Genomic DNA, 15,180 nt, shown 5'->3' with positions numbered 1-15,180 from the left:
AAGCAATGCAAGACACCAGGTATAGACTTGAAAGGCGGTTTATATGTGTGGTAAACATTTATAGGAACAGCAGGAAAAATTGTTTGCATCACAAGGATAAAGGTCTAATTTTAAAAAGACCTTTTTGATACAGATTAAGAAAATGTCCCCCAGGCCCTCCAAATGGAAAATCCTCAGCTCTCTGTTGTTATAGCCTATTCCCCACTACTTCCAGAAGGGAAATTATGGCATTTCTTTTTAAAGGGAGTATATGGACCTTATTTAATTATATAAAATAGAAATACTTTGAGAAGACAAAAATAAAAATTACAGCCTGCAAAAAGAATTTACTTTCATCATAAGTGCTTTGGAATAACATATTCTCTGTTATAGAGTCCTCAAGGGGGAATACAAGATAAGGAGAGACAGAAGAGGGGGGAAAAAAAAACCTCAGAAGAATAGTTGTTCAAACTTTAATGAAATATCTGAATCAAGGAAAATGGGAACACATAAAACCTTAGTAAGAAATGGTGCATGCACAGGGGACAGATCAATAAAATGACTGCTGATTTATTATTGGCGATGAACATAATTGTTTTATTTTTGTTTTACTATGAACATGTCAAAGTTTTCTGGGACTCCTACAATTATTCAAATGTACAAGAGTGCAACAAGCAAACTGGTTTTTTTCCTGAATTACACTTACTTGAGGCCAGATGGCCCCAGATTTGATGCAGTTAACAGTCTAATATATGATTATTAAAATCACTTTCTTCCATTTTAGTTTTATAAGGTAATTTCACATGATTTTGCATTTCTAACATTTCTAAATAAATTTAGTAAACCTATGATGAAAATGACGAACCTCAAATAATACATTTGAGAACAGAGTCCCATTTGAACTGTTCATTATATATGTTTATTACACCTCTTTCAACAGATATGATATTAATTTTAAATGTCATGATAATATATATGAACTACATAAAACAGTGTTACTTTCTAACGTGTGACTTGTTTAAACCCTAAAAGAGCACAGATGGCTTTGCAGAGTCAAACCATATTATTAATCCATCTTGACTGCGGTTCCATTTGTGAGATAAAGTCCCTTTGGGAGTTTTCTCATAAATTAGGTCAAGACAAGAAGAACTCTAGGTAGCCAGAGGTGTCTCTGTGTCTCTTTTCAAATAATTGAAGGCCATTTCTTCTGGTGTCTGGAAGAAGTAAAATGTCCTTGTCTAATGGGTATTGCTTTAGTATACCACATGCCCAATGAGTTCTAACATCTAGGAGCATGCAATAGCAGCTAATATTAGCTATGCAGTATGATATTATTAGTGTTTCATTATATCATGTGCATTGAGATATTTTAAATGTTAAAGAGAAAACAGAAGGACTTATTCTCCTTAGCAACCATTATAGTACAGAATGTTCAAAGCTGCAATCACACTCATAAGGCAAATAAATTGGTTACAAAATGAGGGTAGCAACAAGTGTGCATGCTTTCAAAAATGTGAAACTGGTACCTAAAATAGATAATGCTCTTGTTTGTTTTCAAAATTTCATTTCTGGCTGAGACCAACTAGTAACAAACTGGAAATTTTTCACTTTAACTCTCAATTTTAGTTTTCAATCTTAAAGGTGAAAAAAGAAGAGTGTAAAATAATAAATTTAGTTTTTCTTCACTGGCTAAGACTCTCATTTAAGAATGACTTTATAAAAACCCTTCTAAGAATAAAGGGCTTGAGGTCTTAATGGCAGTTCACGTCGGTGTGCACATCTGTGGCTTCGCTCATCCAGGTTAATTAATATACAAAGACTAAACTTTAACAGAAGGAAGCATCATCAGAAATAGGTTACTTTCTCAAATATTTTGTGCATATTATTCCTTCCTGAATATTATTTCCTTTGGTTCATGCACACTTACGGCGCTTCGTATGTATCATAAGACGATGAAGGTGGGGTTATATGTTATGAAAGCTCTTTTTCAAAAAACAAACTTGAAATAAATTAATCGGTTCTTTTTAAATATCAGTCTTGTAAGTTCTTGCAGTCTCCAGTGTATTGGCTGAAGGATTCTCTAAAACACAGGAACAAAGGGTAAAAATAAGGTGGCCGTCCACAATGACTTCGGGACCCCATTTAAGGAAGACCTTGGTTCAGGTATCAGCGCACGGGGGTGCAGGCGAAATCTTCGCACGGGTTTATTGAGCTTCCCAGTGGGAGTCTTCGCTGGGGCAGGGGATACCTTACAGGGGAAGGAGGCGATGGCGGCCAAAGACGCTAGAAGCCCACAACTCCGCTCGCTCGGGCCCCGGCCGGGTCACCAGTGCTGGCCTGCCGCGCGGGTGCCCAGCTGTGCCTGGGACATGGCGGGCACGGCTGTGGCAGCAGCAGCGGCCGCAGCCGCGTCACCGACGCCGGGCAGCACAGAGCGCACAGAGCGACGGAACTCCTCGTTCCTCCACGTGTACAGCAGGGGGTTGAGCGCCGACAGGGCGCAGCACAGGAGCCAGCTGGCCGCCTGCACCCCCCAGGGCACTGGCAGCGAGAAGCCACTGGCCAGGCTCACCCACACCAGCGGCTGTGTGGCCAGCAGGAAGACGCAGCAGAGCAGCAGCACCGACAGGCCGCTGAGACGTCGCTGCGCCCGCCGCGGCTGCAGCGCAGGCGGCAAGGGTTGGGCCTGCGCGGGGTGTGCGGCGCCGCCCGGGCCCGGCGCGTGCGGGGCAGCCGGAAAGGCGGCGGCGGCGGCGGCGCAGCCGGGCAGCTGGTGCAGCAGGTGGAAGTTAAGAACGCTGACCCGCTTGACGCTCACGCGTACGCGGCGCACGATGCCCAGGTAGCAGTGCAGCAGCAGCGCCGTCTGCGCCAGCAGTGCGGCGGCGGCCAGTAGCGCTGGGTAGTGGACTTGCGGTGGCGCGGCACCCGGCCGCGGCGCCCATGGCGGGAGCAGCAGCACGAGGCCCAGGGCGAGCGCCCAGGACAGCGCCAGCATTCCCGCCGTGTGGCGCCGCTGGTAGAGCACTTGGTAGGTGGCAGGCGCCCTGGTGATGAGCAGGTAGCGGTTCAGGGCCACGAGACAATGGGACAGAAGGGACACGGTGAGCCCGAGGCCCAGCAGCCCGCCCCGCAGTAGGCGGTAACTGCCCCCGGCGCCGTCCCAGTCCCCTGGGGGCTCCGCAGAGCCTGCGGGCAGAAGCCCCAGCACCGCTTCCTGTGGCATCCAGAGGGCGCAGACACTGAGGTCGGCGGCGCAGCCGTTCACAATGAAGGCGTTGCTGGTGGTCTGCAGCTTTCGGAAGGAAGACACGAGATAGATAACCATGCCGTTGGCCAGCGTGCCCCCAATGGCCAGGCCAGAGTACAAGAGGGACACGGGGATACGCCGGCCCGCCCACGACTCCTCTTCCTCGCAGAGCAGCAGCAAGGATCCCCCGGTGGTGGAGGAGGTGGACGTGGAGGAGGAGTTGGTCATTCTGGCCAACTCTTCACACCTCGCGCCCTAGCGTCGGCTTCTTGCAGCGCGGCCCATCCTGACACTTGCCTGCCGAGAGGGCAAAGACATCCCTTCCGCCCTCTGCCACAGACACAAAAGGCTGAAGCAGAATAATGGGCTGGGGGAAGGGGAGAGAGTGAGCTCGAGAAGGACGGGGGCGGCAGATGACAGGTGCCTGCCTTGGAAATGTCTCCAGTGCCAGGGGAAAGGCCGCTTTACCTGCAACAGACTTCACATTGCTCTGTTCTAGGACAGATCCATACTAAGAACAGTCTCCTCCTCTCACCCAAAACACACACACACACACACACACGGGATATTGTCAGCTGTAGCCCCTAGTTAGGGAGGAAGCAGAGAAATCCCAGCTGGGAAAAATGCCAGGGGGGAAGGGTGGAGGGTACCTTGCTTTTGGGATGGTCCTTAACTGGCGATAGCAGAGGGAAGGATGCCCAGAAATACCTCCTCAGCAGCAGCATCTGTGGTCCAGAAATCAACAGGAGAAACTCAGCTGAGATCAGTGCCAGGAGCAAATGCCCCACTTCTCCCAAGCAGCATCCACACACATGGTCCTAAGCAGGAATCAGCAGGGAGATTTCTCCTCTGGCAGCAGGGCTGGAGAAAGTGAAGTGGCAGGCTGCAAGCCCAGGCAGGTGGGCAAGCAAGCAGAGCAGTAGCAGCTAGGATGCTTGCCTGCAAAAGCAGAAGCTGTGCTTAAGAGGAGAGCACCCTGTGCTTAGAAGCAAGAGTGGTGACTGATGTGGCGAACCCACTCGAAGCTCTCTCCTGCTCAGTTATACATCACCCAGGGAAAAGACAGCCTTTCCACGCTTGGCATGAATTATTCAATAGCTTCTAACTTGTAAAGGGAAGAAAAATATCTTGCTCAGAGAGTCCTGTAATTTCTCAGTCTTCTCTCTTTCTCTCAATCACCTAATTTTTCACTCTGCCTAATGTTTCTTTCCTTCCTTTCTTTCTTCCCCTCGATGTTAGAATAAAACTTAATATACCCCCAGTATATTTCATCTCAGTCTTATGCATCCTGGAGGCAGAATTTTTCTCAGAGATAAATACACTCTCAATATCTAGGACTAGTCTCTTCATTCCCACATTTTTAGGGAGAATTACTTTATATTCTAATTGAGGTTCATTTTTTCTTTGGTAAAGTGAGATGTGGGCAATTCTCCACATAAAACACACAAGGCTTAATTTAAGTGTAATTTCAGGGTTTTTCCCCCCATCACCAGACTCTTCTCCAGAGTTTGAAAGAGATAGAGGGTAAAACTGGAATGGTCAGTTGCTTGTTGGTGAAACACCTAGACAATGGAACATCATTTGGCAATAAAAAGAAATAAATTTTCAAACTATGAAAAGACTTGGAGGGACCTTAAAATGCATATTTCTTAGTGAAAGAAGCCGATCTGAAAATTCTACGTGCTGTATGATTCCATTTATATGACATCCTGGAAAAGGCAAAACTATGGAGACAGTAAAAAGATTAGTTGTTATCAGGGTTTAGTGGGGAAGGAAGGATGGGTAGGCAGAACACAGATTTTTAGGTCAGTGAAACTACACTGTATGGTACTATAATGGTAGAAATACATTATAAGTTTGTCCAAACCTATAGAGTGATAACCTTAAGAGTGAACCCTGATGATTACTATGGACTCTGAGTGATAATATGTCGATGTACTTCATCAGTCATAATAAATGGCCCATTCTGCTGGAAGATTTTGATAACTGAGAGAGAAGGCTGTGTATGTGTGGGGCAGGGATTATATGGGAAATCTCTGTACCTTTTGCTCAAATTTTCTGTGAATTAAAAACCATTTTTTAAAAAGCAGATGCCCATCAGTGGGGTGAGGAGAAGGAAGCTGATTAGTCCATAGTGCAAACAACAAAGGTGACTTTTCAGAACTTTTTACTTTAAGGTGTATCTTAAAGATTTGCAGTCACATGTTCAAATCATTTATCCCATGGGGATGGGAAGTTTATACAAATCATGCCTTTCCAAATAAACAAGTGTCACTAGGAAAATCATTTATTTGCAAATTTAACTTACTGAGGAATATGGTAACATGACATAATGGGAAAAAAATGCTAGAGAAGTTTCAAGACACCTGGGTTCTAAGTGGGGCATCCATCAACTGGCCTCATGATGGTCTGTTTTCATATTGTCAAATAAGAAGTGCCCACTCAATGACTTTGAAGGCCCTTTCTGTTCAAACGTTCTCTGAATCCCTATTCATGAATTTAGCATTTCTCCTTTGTTTCAGTATGGTCAGACACATCTCCTCTACTGGTTTTTTTTTTTTTTTCCTCTTTCAAAACCAATAAAACAATGATTTTTGTTGTTGTTGTTGTTGTTCTTTTTTAGATAAACATGACAGGTGATTTTAATCCATAACTGTTAAGGGCTGTGATAGGGTTAGCACCAAGCCTGACTTGATGGAGTTAGTCTGGTTAGGCTGCATCCAGTGGAACTGGTTGAGATGGGGGAGAGGTGAAAGAAAAGCTGCAGTGATTTGCTCTTCAGAGGTTTGAAGGCTAAATATCAAGTTTATTGATATTATTTGCCATTGTGTTTGACCTGTTATCATTTGCCTTTATTAAAGCATTGAGTGTGTATGCCTGCTGGAGATGCCTCTAATCGTTCATAGTTAAAACGTGTCATTGAAATAAAACTTATCCTCTCTCACTAACTTCTGCTAAAACCATGCCTCCTTGAATCGTGGTCTGACTGGGGCCAAACTTTTATCTGCTTTTTATTTCGTTTCATTTTTGTTTTAAATTCCTGAATTAATAGGGTAAGGACTTCTCTCCCCTTATTCCCAGCACCAGCACATGGTAGTAATCCACCAACACTTACTGAGTTTAATGGATGGGTGACATTATAAATGGCTTCATGTCTTTTTTTCCCCCCATGGTGAAATACCAGGTTATTTTTATGAGCATCTCTTTCCTCCTTCCTCCCACGGGAGCTTGCTCCCTTCATGGTCTCCTTTCTGTTATATCCTCAGTCTCTCTACTTCCCCTGGCTGCTTCCAAGTTTGCCTTATAAAAATACCGATTTCACCACTACCTAATAAAACTTCCCCAGAACTTGGGCTCCATCTCAAGGTGGCTATGCATAGCTTACCCCCCTCTCCTGGGGGAAGTGCTCATTTTCTGCTTCTCCTTCCTATTCTTGATTGCCCACCCACGCTGCCTTTGGTTCTCATCACAACTTTGACTAAGGTCAACGGCAACCTCTAATTAGCAAACCCGGTGACTCCCAAATCCTTGCTCTCTTCTTCAACTCTAATAACCCACTCCTCTTCAGTGATGTGTCCCCTAGGCTTCTCTGTATTCTCCTACTGCTCCTCTGTCTCATCCCTCCCACATTCTCTGGCCCTTATTTTTGATATTCCTGGGTGCTCTGTTCTTGGTTCTCTTCTCAAATTAATTACTCTCCTCCTGTTCCATGCCTTCCACTCTTGCCTACAGAATCCCACAGATTTCATTCCTACTACCCTTACTTCCATCCTGAATGGCAGGTGTTTGGAACTCTCCATGGGGCTAACCTGTCTCCCTTCTCATCCTGTTTGTCCTAGAGCCACTGCTTTGGTTAATCATATCCCTTAATGTTTTTAACAAGTCACCACAAATGTGGTACATGTTCTCATTTTCTGATATGTTAACTATGAGTTAGGAACAAGCCTGTCCAATCCTGTCTTTTTATATGAAATGAATGATTTTTCCCTTTAATTGTTAATATAATGGGTTATATTTGGTGTATTTTTAAGAGTTGAACCACAGCTGGGGATATAGCTCAGTTGGTAGAGTGCCTGCCTCGCAAGCACAAGGCCCTGAGTTCAATCCCCAGCACTGCAAAAAAAATAAATAAATAAAAATAAAAGTTGAGTCACCTTTTTATTCAAATGATAAGCTGTATTTGGTCCTGGTGTTAGCCTTTTTAGTAACAAGATTCTATTTGCTGATATTTTATTTAACATTTTTGTATCATAAGTGAAACCCACTTAATTTTATGTTGTCCAATCTTTTCTTGGTATCAGCACTATGATAAAAATCATAAGATTTGTCTTTTTTGCAAAAATTTATGTTTTATGGAACTTATATGCACATTGGGGTTGATCACTTTCTTTAAAAGGGATCTTATTTTAATTTCTCTTAAAGTTATTGGTTATTTTGGTTTCAATTTTTTCTTCAGAAATATTGGTTATGTATAATTTTCTAAAAAAATTGTCTGATTTTCAACTTCCATTGATATTTTATCATTTCTATATTGTATATTTTTTAACTGTAAGCTTCCTATGATATATTATAAGAGGAAGTATGGTATAAATAAAATACATATCTACCTATTTACCCAAACACCTAAGTGCATACACTCACAGAAAAATTTATTGAATTCCCATTATATGCTAGGAATGGCAAGTATAAAGATAAGATCCTTTCCTGGCCCTCAATAAGCTCAGTTTAGAGGGGTAGGCCTATAACTAAGCAAAGCTGTCATAAGATAATGTAGTAAATTCTATAATGAAGACATAAGCAAAATGCTATGAGACTAGTGACAGAAGAACTATCTCACTGTCTCAAAGAAGAACTATTTCCTGCAGAGGTCAGGAAACCTTTTGTGTGGAGATGATAGTGATAATGGAGCTGAATCCTGAAGGTTGAGCCTTTAGAACTTTTACTAATGGCCACTGCCACCATCACACTGGCCCTGGAGTTAGGAGCCTGCTGACCTAAGCATAAGTATACAACCTCTCAATTTTTATTGCATAAACAGTACAAGGATGTGGAGAGGGCAGAGGACATCACTTTAGAAAAATCAGAGATTATTTATTTCCAATATAACATAAGTTTTACAAGAGAATAATGTCCCAAGTGTCATAGGAGCACAGAAACTCTAGAAATTATCTATGCTGAAAGAAGGATAAGGCAAAGCAACTCCTCATAGAAGATGGTGTTGGACTTAGCTTTGGAAAGGCATGTGGGGTCTAAGGAGGCCTCTGCAAAGTAACCTCTGCTTTCTTTAATGAGATAAAACTCAAATTTCCCAAGAATGGTAAAGGAAGAGCAATACCCATCATTGGGGTTCACAGCCCTGGATTTTTCCAGGAGATTCTCCTTCATCTTGGGGCTCTTTCTCTAACTTCCACTGTATTCATGCACTAGCCTTAGAGGGTGATGGGGTACACTGCTCCCCCTATAACACTATGGCTCAAGAAGGAGCATGTCATTTTTTCTCAGATGTACATGGCTGAAATAAGCTGGAATGTCTAAATGCAGCTTTACTAAATGCCAGAGGAAGAACGAGAAATAAATAGAGTGATGTGAAATCATATGAACTGGCTTATGACTTCTTATCCACTATGAAAATATCTCCCAGCCTAACTCCTGCTTCCATGCATCTCCTCCAAAACATCTATATTCCTTAAATGCTAACCCAAGAGAACAAGACTCAAGAAAAGGTAGATATTTCCTTACCAACTGACCAAAGATTAGCCCATAGATAAAATCATCTCCATTTGAGTGTTCTGTGGCTACCTCAAACCCACAATGCCCAAAACTGATCCCTCGTTTTCTTTTCTAAGCAATCAATTCCTCCCTTTCTTACGTTCCAAATCTCACTGCTTTGCCATTATTGTGGTGCCATAGTCAGAACCTCACTGGCATTCTAGATCTTTCCTTTCTCATTACTCACCAACCACCAAGAGTTATCATTTTACAATGCTAATGTTAGTTAAATCTGCTTACTGATTTCTATACCAGGCCACCACCTGGCACCACACTACTGTCCTCTCTTCTATGAATTTTGCCAATAAACTCCTAACTCACCTCTACTCATAATCTTGTCTCCCTCCATCCAAAACAAACTTCTGAAACCCAAAAGACATCACTGGACATGTTAGATCATTGTTTTTGGTTTTATCTGTCTCCTCTCACTCTAATATACATTCCTTGGAAATTCCTTGTTTGTTTGTTTCACTACTATTATTGAGAATTTCCAGAATAATGATGGGCATAGAGTAAACCCTTAATTCATATTCGTAAAGAAAAGTAATGAGCAAATGACACTGTCCTGATTAAAACCCTGAGTGAGGCCACGTTGCCCTTCGGAGAACCTGAGCATCATTGTAGCTAACGTTAGTGAGGATATGCCCCCTGCACAGCATCCTTCTGAATATTTTTCACTTGTGTCATTTTACAATGTTCGTCTACAAGGTAGCCAGGTCCACTCCTAAATCCACCGGCCAGGGTAGAAGTCCAGATGGAAGTCTACATACCATACATCTACATACTTTAAACTCACATGTCAACCTGTGAAACTATTAACTACAATATGTTCTATTCTCCTAACTTGATAAATATACTTTCATAAGTGAAAATAACCCGAATCACACTCAGGATAAGAATTCTCAGACCCGGAAAGCGTCCATGCAACTGGAATGTGACAACTTAGAGAGCTTGCTTCTGACCCAAAGTCCACCCCACTTTTTTCCCACCCTCTGCTCTGCTGTCACTTGCCAGAAAGGTCACATGTTTAATGTTATCTCTGCAGCCTGCTCATCCAAGTTCTATCCACTCCCCTCTCACATGACCGCCCCTTGGCACCATCTCAGGCCAAGGGTGATACCTGGAAAGGCACAGATCATCAGCCCGTGTACCCCCAAAGCACCTGAGTGTAGTATTGCTTCCTGGGTTTTGGACATTCTCTCTGTCAATGATAAGCTAACTGAGGACAAGGCCCTCTGTTTAATCAGAATGCCTGGCGCATTAAAAATACTTAAACATGTACTACATAATACTTAAACAAATATTTAAACATGTAGTGCATAAACCCTTTGGGAACCATTCATATGTGGAATCAAGATTTCATTCTCAATTATCTTTTCTCAAGAGATAAACTAGCGTTGGAGTTATACAGTAGAGCATTGTTATTATTTATTTTAAAAGCTTCATGTAACCACAGCCCTGTGGTTTATGCCACTGGATTATTTTTGTAAAGAATTTTTGCTGAAAACAACCCCCTCATAGAACTCCACACACTCCCCTGATGGAATCTAATGTGGGAACTTTTCCAGTACTAAATTTCATGATCCACCAAAACATGATATAGCATCTGTTTCACATACTTTGAAAACCAAAGGGTAAGTAGTTGCAGTGAAAAATCACTCATTTCCTGCTGCCTTCCCTTTCTTGCTCTAGCTAAGCCACAGGTCAACCTCACTAAACACAACACGAGACTGTCTAAAACCCATTTTAAATCCCAGTTGTATTTCCTCAGATCGTGGGCTCTCACGATGCAGCACAGCATCCTTCTGAATGCAGCTGAGAATTGTGTTGGTATGGGCCTGTTGAGCCACTGGATTTTTCAAAGAACATCTTTGTTATTTTTTAGCCAGATTTGGGAGTGATTCAAATGCATATGAGCACTCACCATCACAAGAAAGCATTTGTGAATTTATATGATTTATATAAAAGAAGTTGTGAATTTATATAATCACAAACCTTGAAATGACTTGTAGTTGTTCCATGAAATATTTTACCTAGGCACATAAAACCTTATAATAATGGCTCTTCCCTTCTCTCCTGCCCTGTTGGACTTAAGCAGCAGCTCAGTATGGCAGTGATATCAGGGGAGTGAACCATAGGGAAGTGCTTCTACATCAGGGGTGATTTCCTACTGCCAAGTGATATTTGGAACTTTCTGGAGACATTTTTTACTTTAGGATTTGATGGAGGAGATGTTATTGGCATCTAATAAGGAGAGGCCAGGGTGCTGATAAACATCTCACAATGAACAAGGCGCTCTTCCACAGTAAAGAATTACACAGTCCAAATGTCAACAGTACCAAGATCAAGAAACCCTGCCATACAGGTTAAGAGGTCAGGGTCAAACCCATGATCTGTTTGCTATTAGCCATGTGACATTGAGGAAATTATCTCACCTTTCCAAACCTTAGTTTTGTTATTTTTGAAATGGGGATATCATCTCTTTCCTAAGGGTCTTTAGTGATTAAATGTGTGCCAACAGCTGATGAAGGAGCCAGTACTTGCTAGGTATGCCACACCTCTTAGTGATAGTGGCTGATTCCCAGTGTGGGGCAGAGCCTGGAGGATAGTGAATGACTCCTCAATAGGAACAAATCTGAATAAAGCACAGACTCAAGTAAATTCACCCCCTCCCCTGAGAGTCATTGCCAATGCAAGTCCATGTAAGCATTTTTAAGGGAACAATAACTGCCCCTACGCCTGGATGCAAGAATGTGCATTTGTGCATTTTTTCTGGAGAAATATTTAAAAATTTCATTGACTTATCAAAGCAGTTTTTAATCTCAAAAAGGTTAAGAATCATGGGTATTAATCTCTGAATGTTTGTGTAGCTCCAAAATTCTTAGCTGAAATCCTAATGCACAAGGTGATGCTATCAGGAGGCAGGGTATTTTGGGAGGCAATTAAGTCATGAGGGCAAAGCCCTCATTGTGGATTAGTTCCCACATGAAAGAGACTCCAGGTAACTAGCTTGTCCCTTCTGCCATGTGAGGACACAGTGAGAAGATGCCATCTATGAACCCGGAAGCAGGCCCTCATCAGACAAGTCATCAGCTGCAGGTGCCTTAATCTTGGACATTTTTCATCTTCCAGGACTGTGAGGAATAAATTTCTGTTGTTTATAAGCTAAGCAGTTTTTTATACTTTGCAACAGCAACCTGAATGCACTAAGACATCATATGATCTCCTTTTATACGAAAGAAAGTTGAAACTCAAAGACATGATTGCCCAAAAGTCACACACGTAATGGTAGAGCTGTGCCCTGTACCATGTTGTCCCACAGCATAAGACAGGTGACTTTTTTTGAAATGGGCTAGCTCATTTCTCAAGCACAATTCCTTGTTCTAAACCTATTGACTTATGAATCCCTACCTTTGTCTTTTGTGAGTTAACCGATCTGTGATCTTATAATTTTCTCTACCACAACCACTCATGTCCAGTTCATTTATTGGCTGGGCCTCAGAGTCTTCATTTTAACAAGCCCTGATGTTAAACAAGAAACAGGTGATTTTTTTTTTTCCATTTGGCGATTTGAGAACCACTGAAGTAAAGGATTTTAGCTTGTTAGTTTTTGAGTGATTTGTAGAGTAGCCAAAGCATTTCTTTTTTGAACTACATTTTCAGCTTTTCCAGGAAAACCAATTTGAGCTAAAATTACTTTGGCTTGGTCTCCATCCAAAAGTGACTTTTTTTCCAGTAAGGGGTTTAATATAGTTTATTTTTTAAAATCTGCTTTAAAATGTTTCCATCTGATTGAGACAGGAAGTAGGAAAGGGTGTTTTCAAGCATTTAAGAATTATTTTAGGTAATTTAAGTGAAGAGATCAAATTAGTTTAAAGGAGCTCTGTATGTGCGTGCATGTGTGTGTGTGTGTGTGTGTGTGTGTGTGTGTGTTTTCTCACATAAAACACTGATGAGAAAAATGATCACTTTAAGGTACTTTCCCACAATTATCATCATGTGAGTTAGAGTTAAGTAGGATTGACAAGATCACAAACAAAATAAGAAATATATAAGAAACTGTATATGTAGTTTTAAAGTCTAAATTTTACTGATCAGGAAATATTTAAGACAACCAGTAACTCTTGTCCTGTTCTTCTCATCCAGACAATCATTGATTATCCAAAAAACAAACAAAACAAAAATTGCTCTATTTTCCTCATTTCAGATATAGGGTGCCTAAGGAAAATGAATGGAACTTGAGAACATTATGTTAGGTGAAAAAAGCCAAACTCAAAAAGTCAAGGATCATATGTTTTCTCTTACATGTCGAAGCTAAGGGGGGAAAGGAGAGTGTAATCATGAAATTACTATTACTAGAAGGTGGACTAGTAGAGTAAAAGAAGGGAAGCAGGTTGCGGGGAGACAACTAGGAATCATATTGACTAATTATATGTACAAATATATCCCAATAAATCCCACTATTACATATAATTATAATGCACCAATAAAATTAAATTGTAAATAAGGTATGAGAAGCAAATTGATACCTTAAATTTCCAGAAGTCTATTTCTCAGCATATCCCTTTATTTAATATCCTCAAAAACCTTTGTGAGGATGCTGGATACAGCCCTGAGCCTCCGTGAAAGCAGCTGCCAAATACATGTTAGAAGGCTCCATTAGGGAATTAAGGAGTTGTGGAAATCACCTCATTTCTCCTACTTGTTAAACATCTCCATTGAGAGGTCCCTCAGACAACACAGATCAAACTAAACGCTCCCAAGCTTTCAACTTGTTGGGGTGTATGTGGAGTAGCAGTGATTTAACCACCCCCAGGCTGGTCCCCCGGGCATTGGGAAGTCAAAGTGTGTGTATACAGACCCATCTGAGAAGCTGCTCTGAAGGTTTAGAAAGTTCTTTCTCAGATAGGTTAAAGCAATATTCTATATCATTCATTCTGTCATGGCTTCTGTACCACACCGTTTTCCTGTGCTGTCCACGAACAGCTCTGTCTTGCAGGGATGCCACATGCATAGTAGACATTTGTGTCTGCCCCCCAAACATCTCTATCCACATACCTTTTTGGAGTGAGAACCTCTTGTTCAAAAAGTTATTCTTTTCGCTTGATTTCAAAAGGGGTTCGACTCTTCTGTGATCCCAGCCCCCTCCCCAATCGCCCAGCCTACTCCAGTCACGAATTACTCATTCAGAGGTGAACGTGAGTCACTTCTCAGGGGCATTGACCTGCCGGCAACCCCCAGGCTCAGGGCAGAATCTCTCCAGGAGACTGAAGCTCAAGTTGAATGTGTGGCCACTGGTGGCAGTCACGCTTTCCACCAGAGGTGCGGGCAGTGAGGAAGAGTTCCTGCGATGCGGAGCTCCCCGTTCCAGCAGCGGCAGCAGCTCAGGTTCAGGCATTTGGGTCCATTTCTTGAATTCAGCAAGACTTCTGTTGCTAAAACTAAACTTGAGGTTCTCTGATAATCAAAAAAGATCAACCAAATGCATGATTATGCAGTTTCCTCAACTGGATTGTAACTTCCTTAAGGACATGAAGACATAAATGACACACCTTCCCATCCTTGTGCCACATCTTCATACTCCCCATGGTTCCTGGCACCGTCCCTTGAGCAAGACATTAGACAATAGATCCAAGGGATTATTTACTCTATTATTTCTCAACCTATATCTCAATTCCTCATTAAATGATATGAAAGCACTTTAGACTGTTAAAAAAAAAAAAAAATAGTTTTGAGCTCCCCAAACTCTTTTCTTTACCACTGGGCTCTAAATTCTGCACATCAGGAATTACTTGGAAAGCTTTAAAAAGTGTTTTTCCAAATCTTGGGCCTCACACCCCAACTTCTGGTTTAATTGAAGAGAGTCTGGGCACTGCTATTTTTTTTTTTTTTTTAACTCTCTGAAATTTTTACTGGTATTGCAACCAATTGATTATTTGGGTCTTCTGGCATTCTCACTATGTTACTTGGCAGTAGCATAAATATCTCTCTCCATTTATACAAGTTTCTTTTCTTTTGCAATAGGGGCCTTAAACCCAGGTACTCTCTATTACTGAGATATACCCCCGGACCTTTTTATTTTTCATTTTGAAACAGGGTCTCACTAAGTTGCCCTGGCTGGCCTCAAACTTGCCATCCTCCTTCTTCAGCTGCACCCTGCTATCATGAACATTTTTTTAAGA

The 15,180-nt window shown here is 41.8% G+C and overlaps 1 protein-coding gene across 1 annotated transcript; it reads right to left on the bottom strand.

The window, feature by feature from the left end:
• Positions 1-346: 346 nt before the first annotated feature.
• Positions 347-6,532, bottom strand: GPR88 (G protein-coupled receptor 88). The gene is made up of 2 exons (XM_079110804.1): positions 3,880-6,532; positions 347-3,526 (listed from the first exon to the last, which is right to left on the bottom strand). The coding sequence occupies exon 2, from the start codon at positions 3,455-3,457 to the stop codon at positions 2,303-2,305; it is 1,155 nt and encodes a 384-aa protein (XP_078966930.1). The 5' UTR covers positions 3,458-3,526; positions 3,880-6,532; the 3' UTR covers positions 347-2,302.
• Positions 6,533-15,180: the final 8,648 nt, after the last annotated feature.

The sequence above is a fragment of the Sciurus vulgaris genome (genome assembly GCF_902686455.1).
Source record: "Sciurus vulgaris genome assembly, chromosome: 1".
Lineage (NCBI taxonomy): Eukaryota > Metazoa > Chordata > Mammalia > Rodentia > Sciuridae > Sciurus > Sciurus vulgaris.
This window is presented reverse-complemented; position numbering and strand designations above follow the sequence as displayed.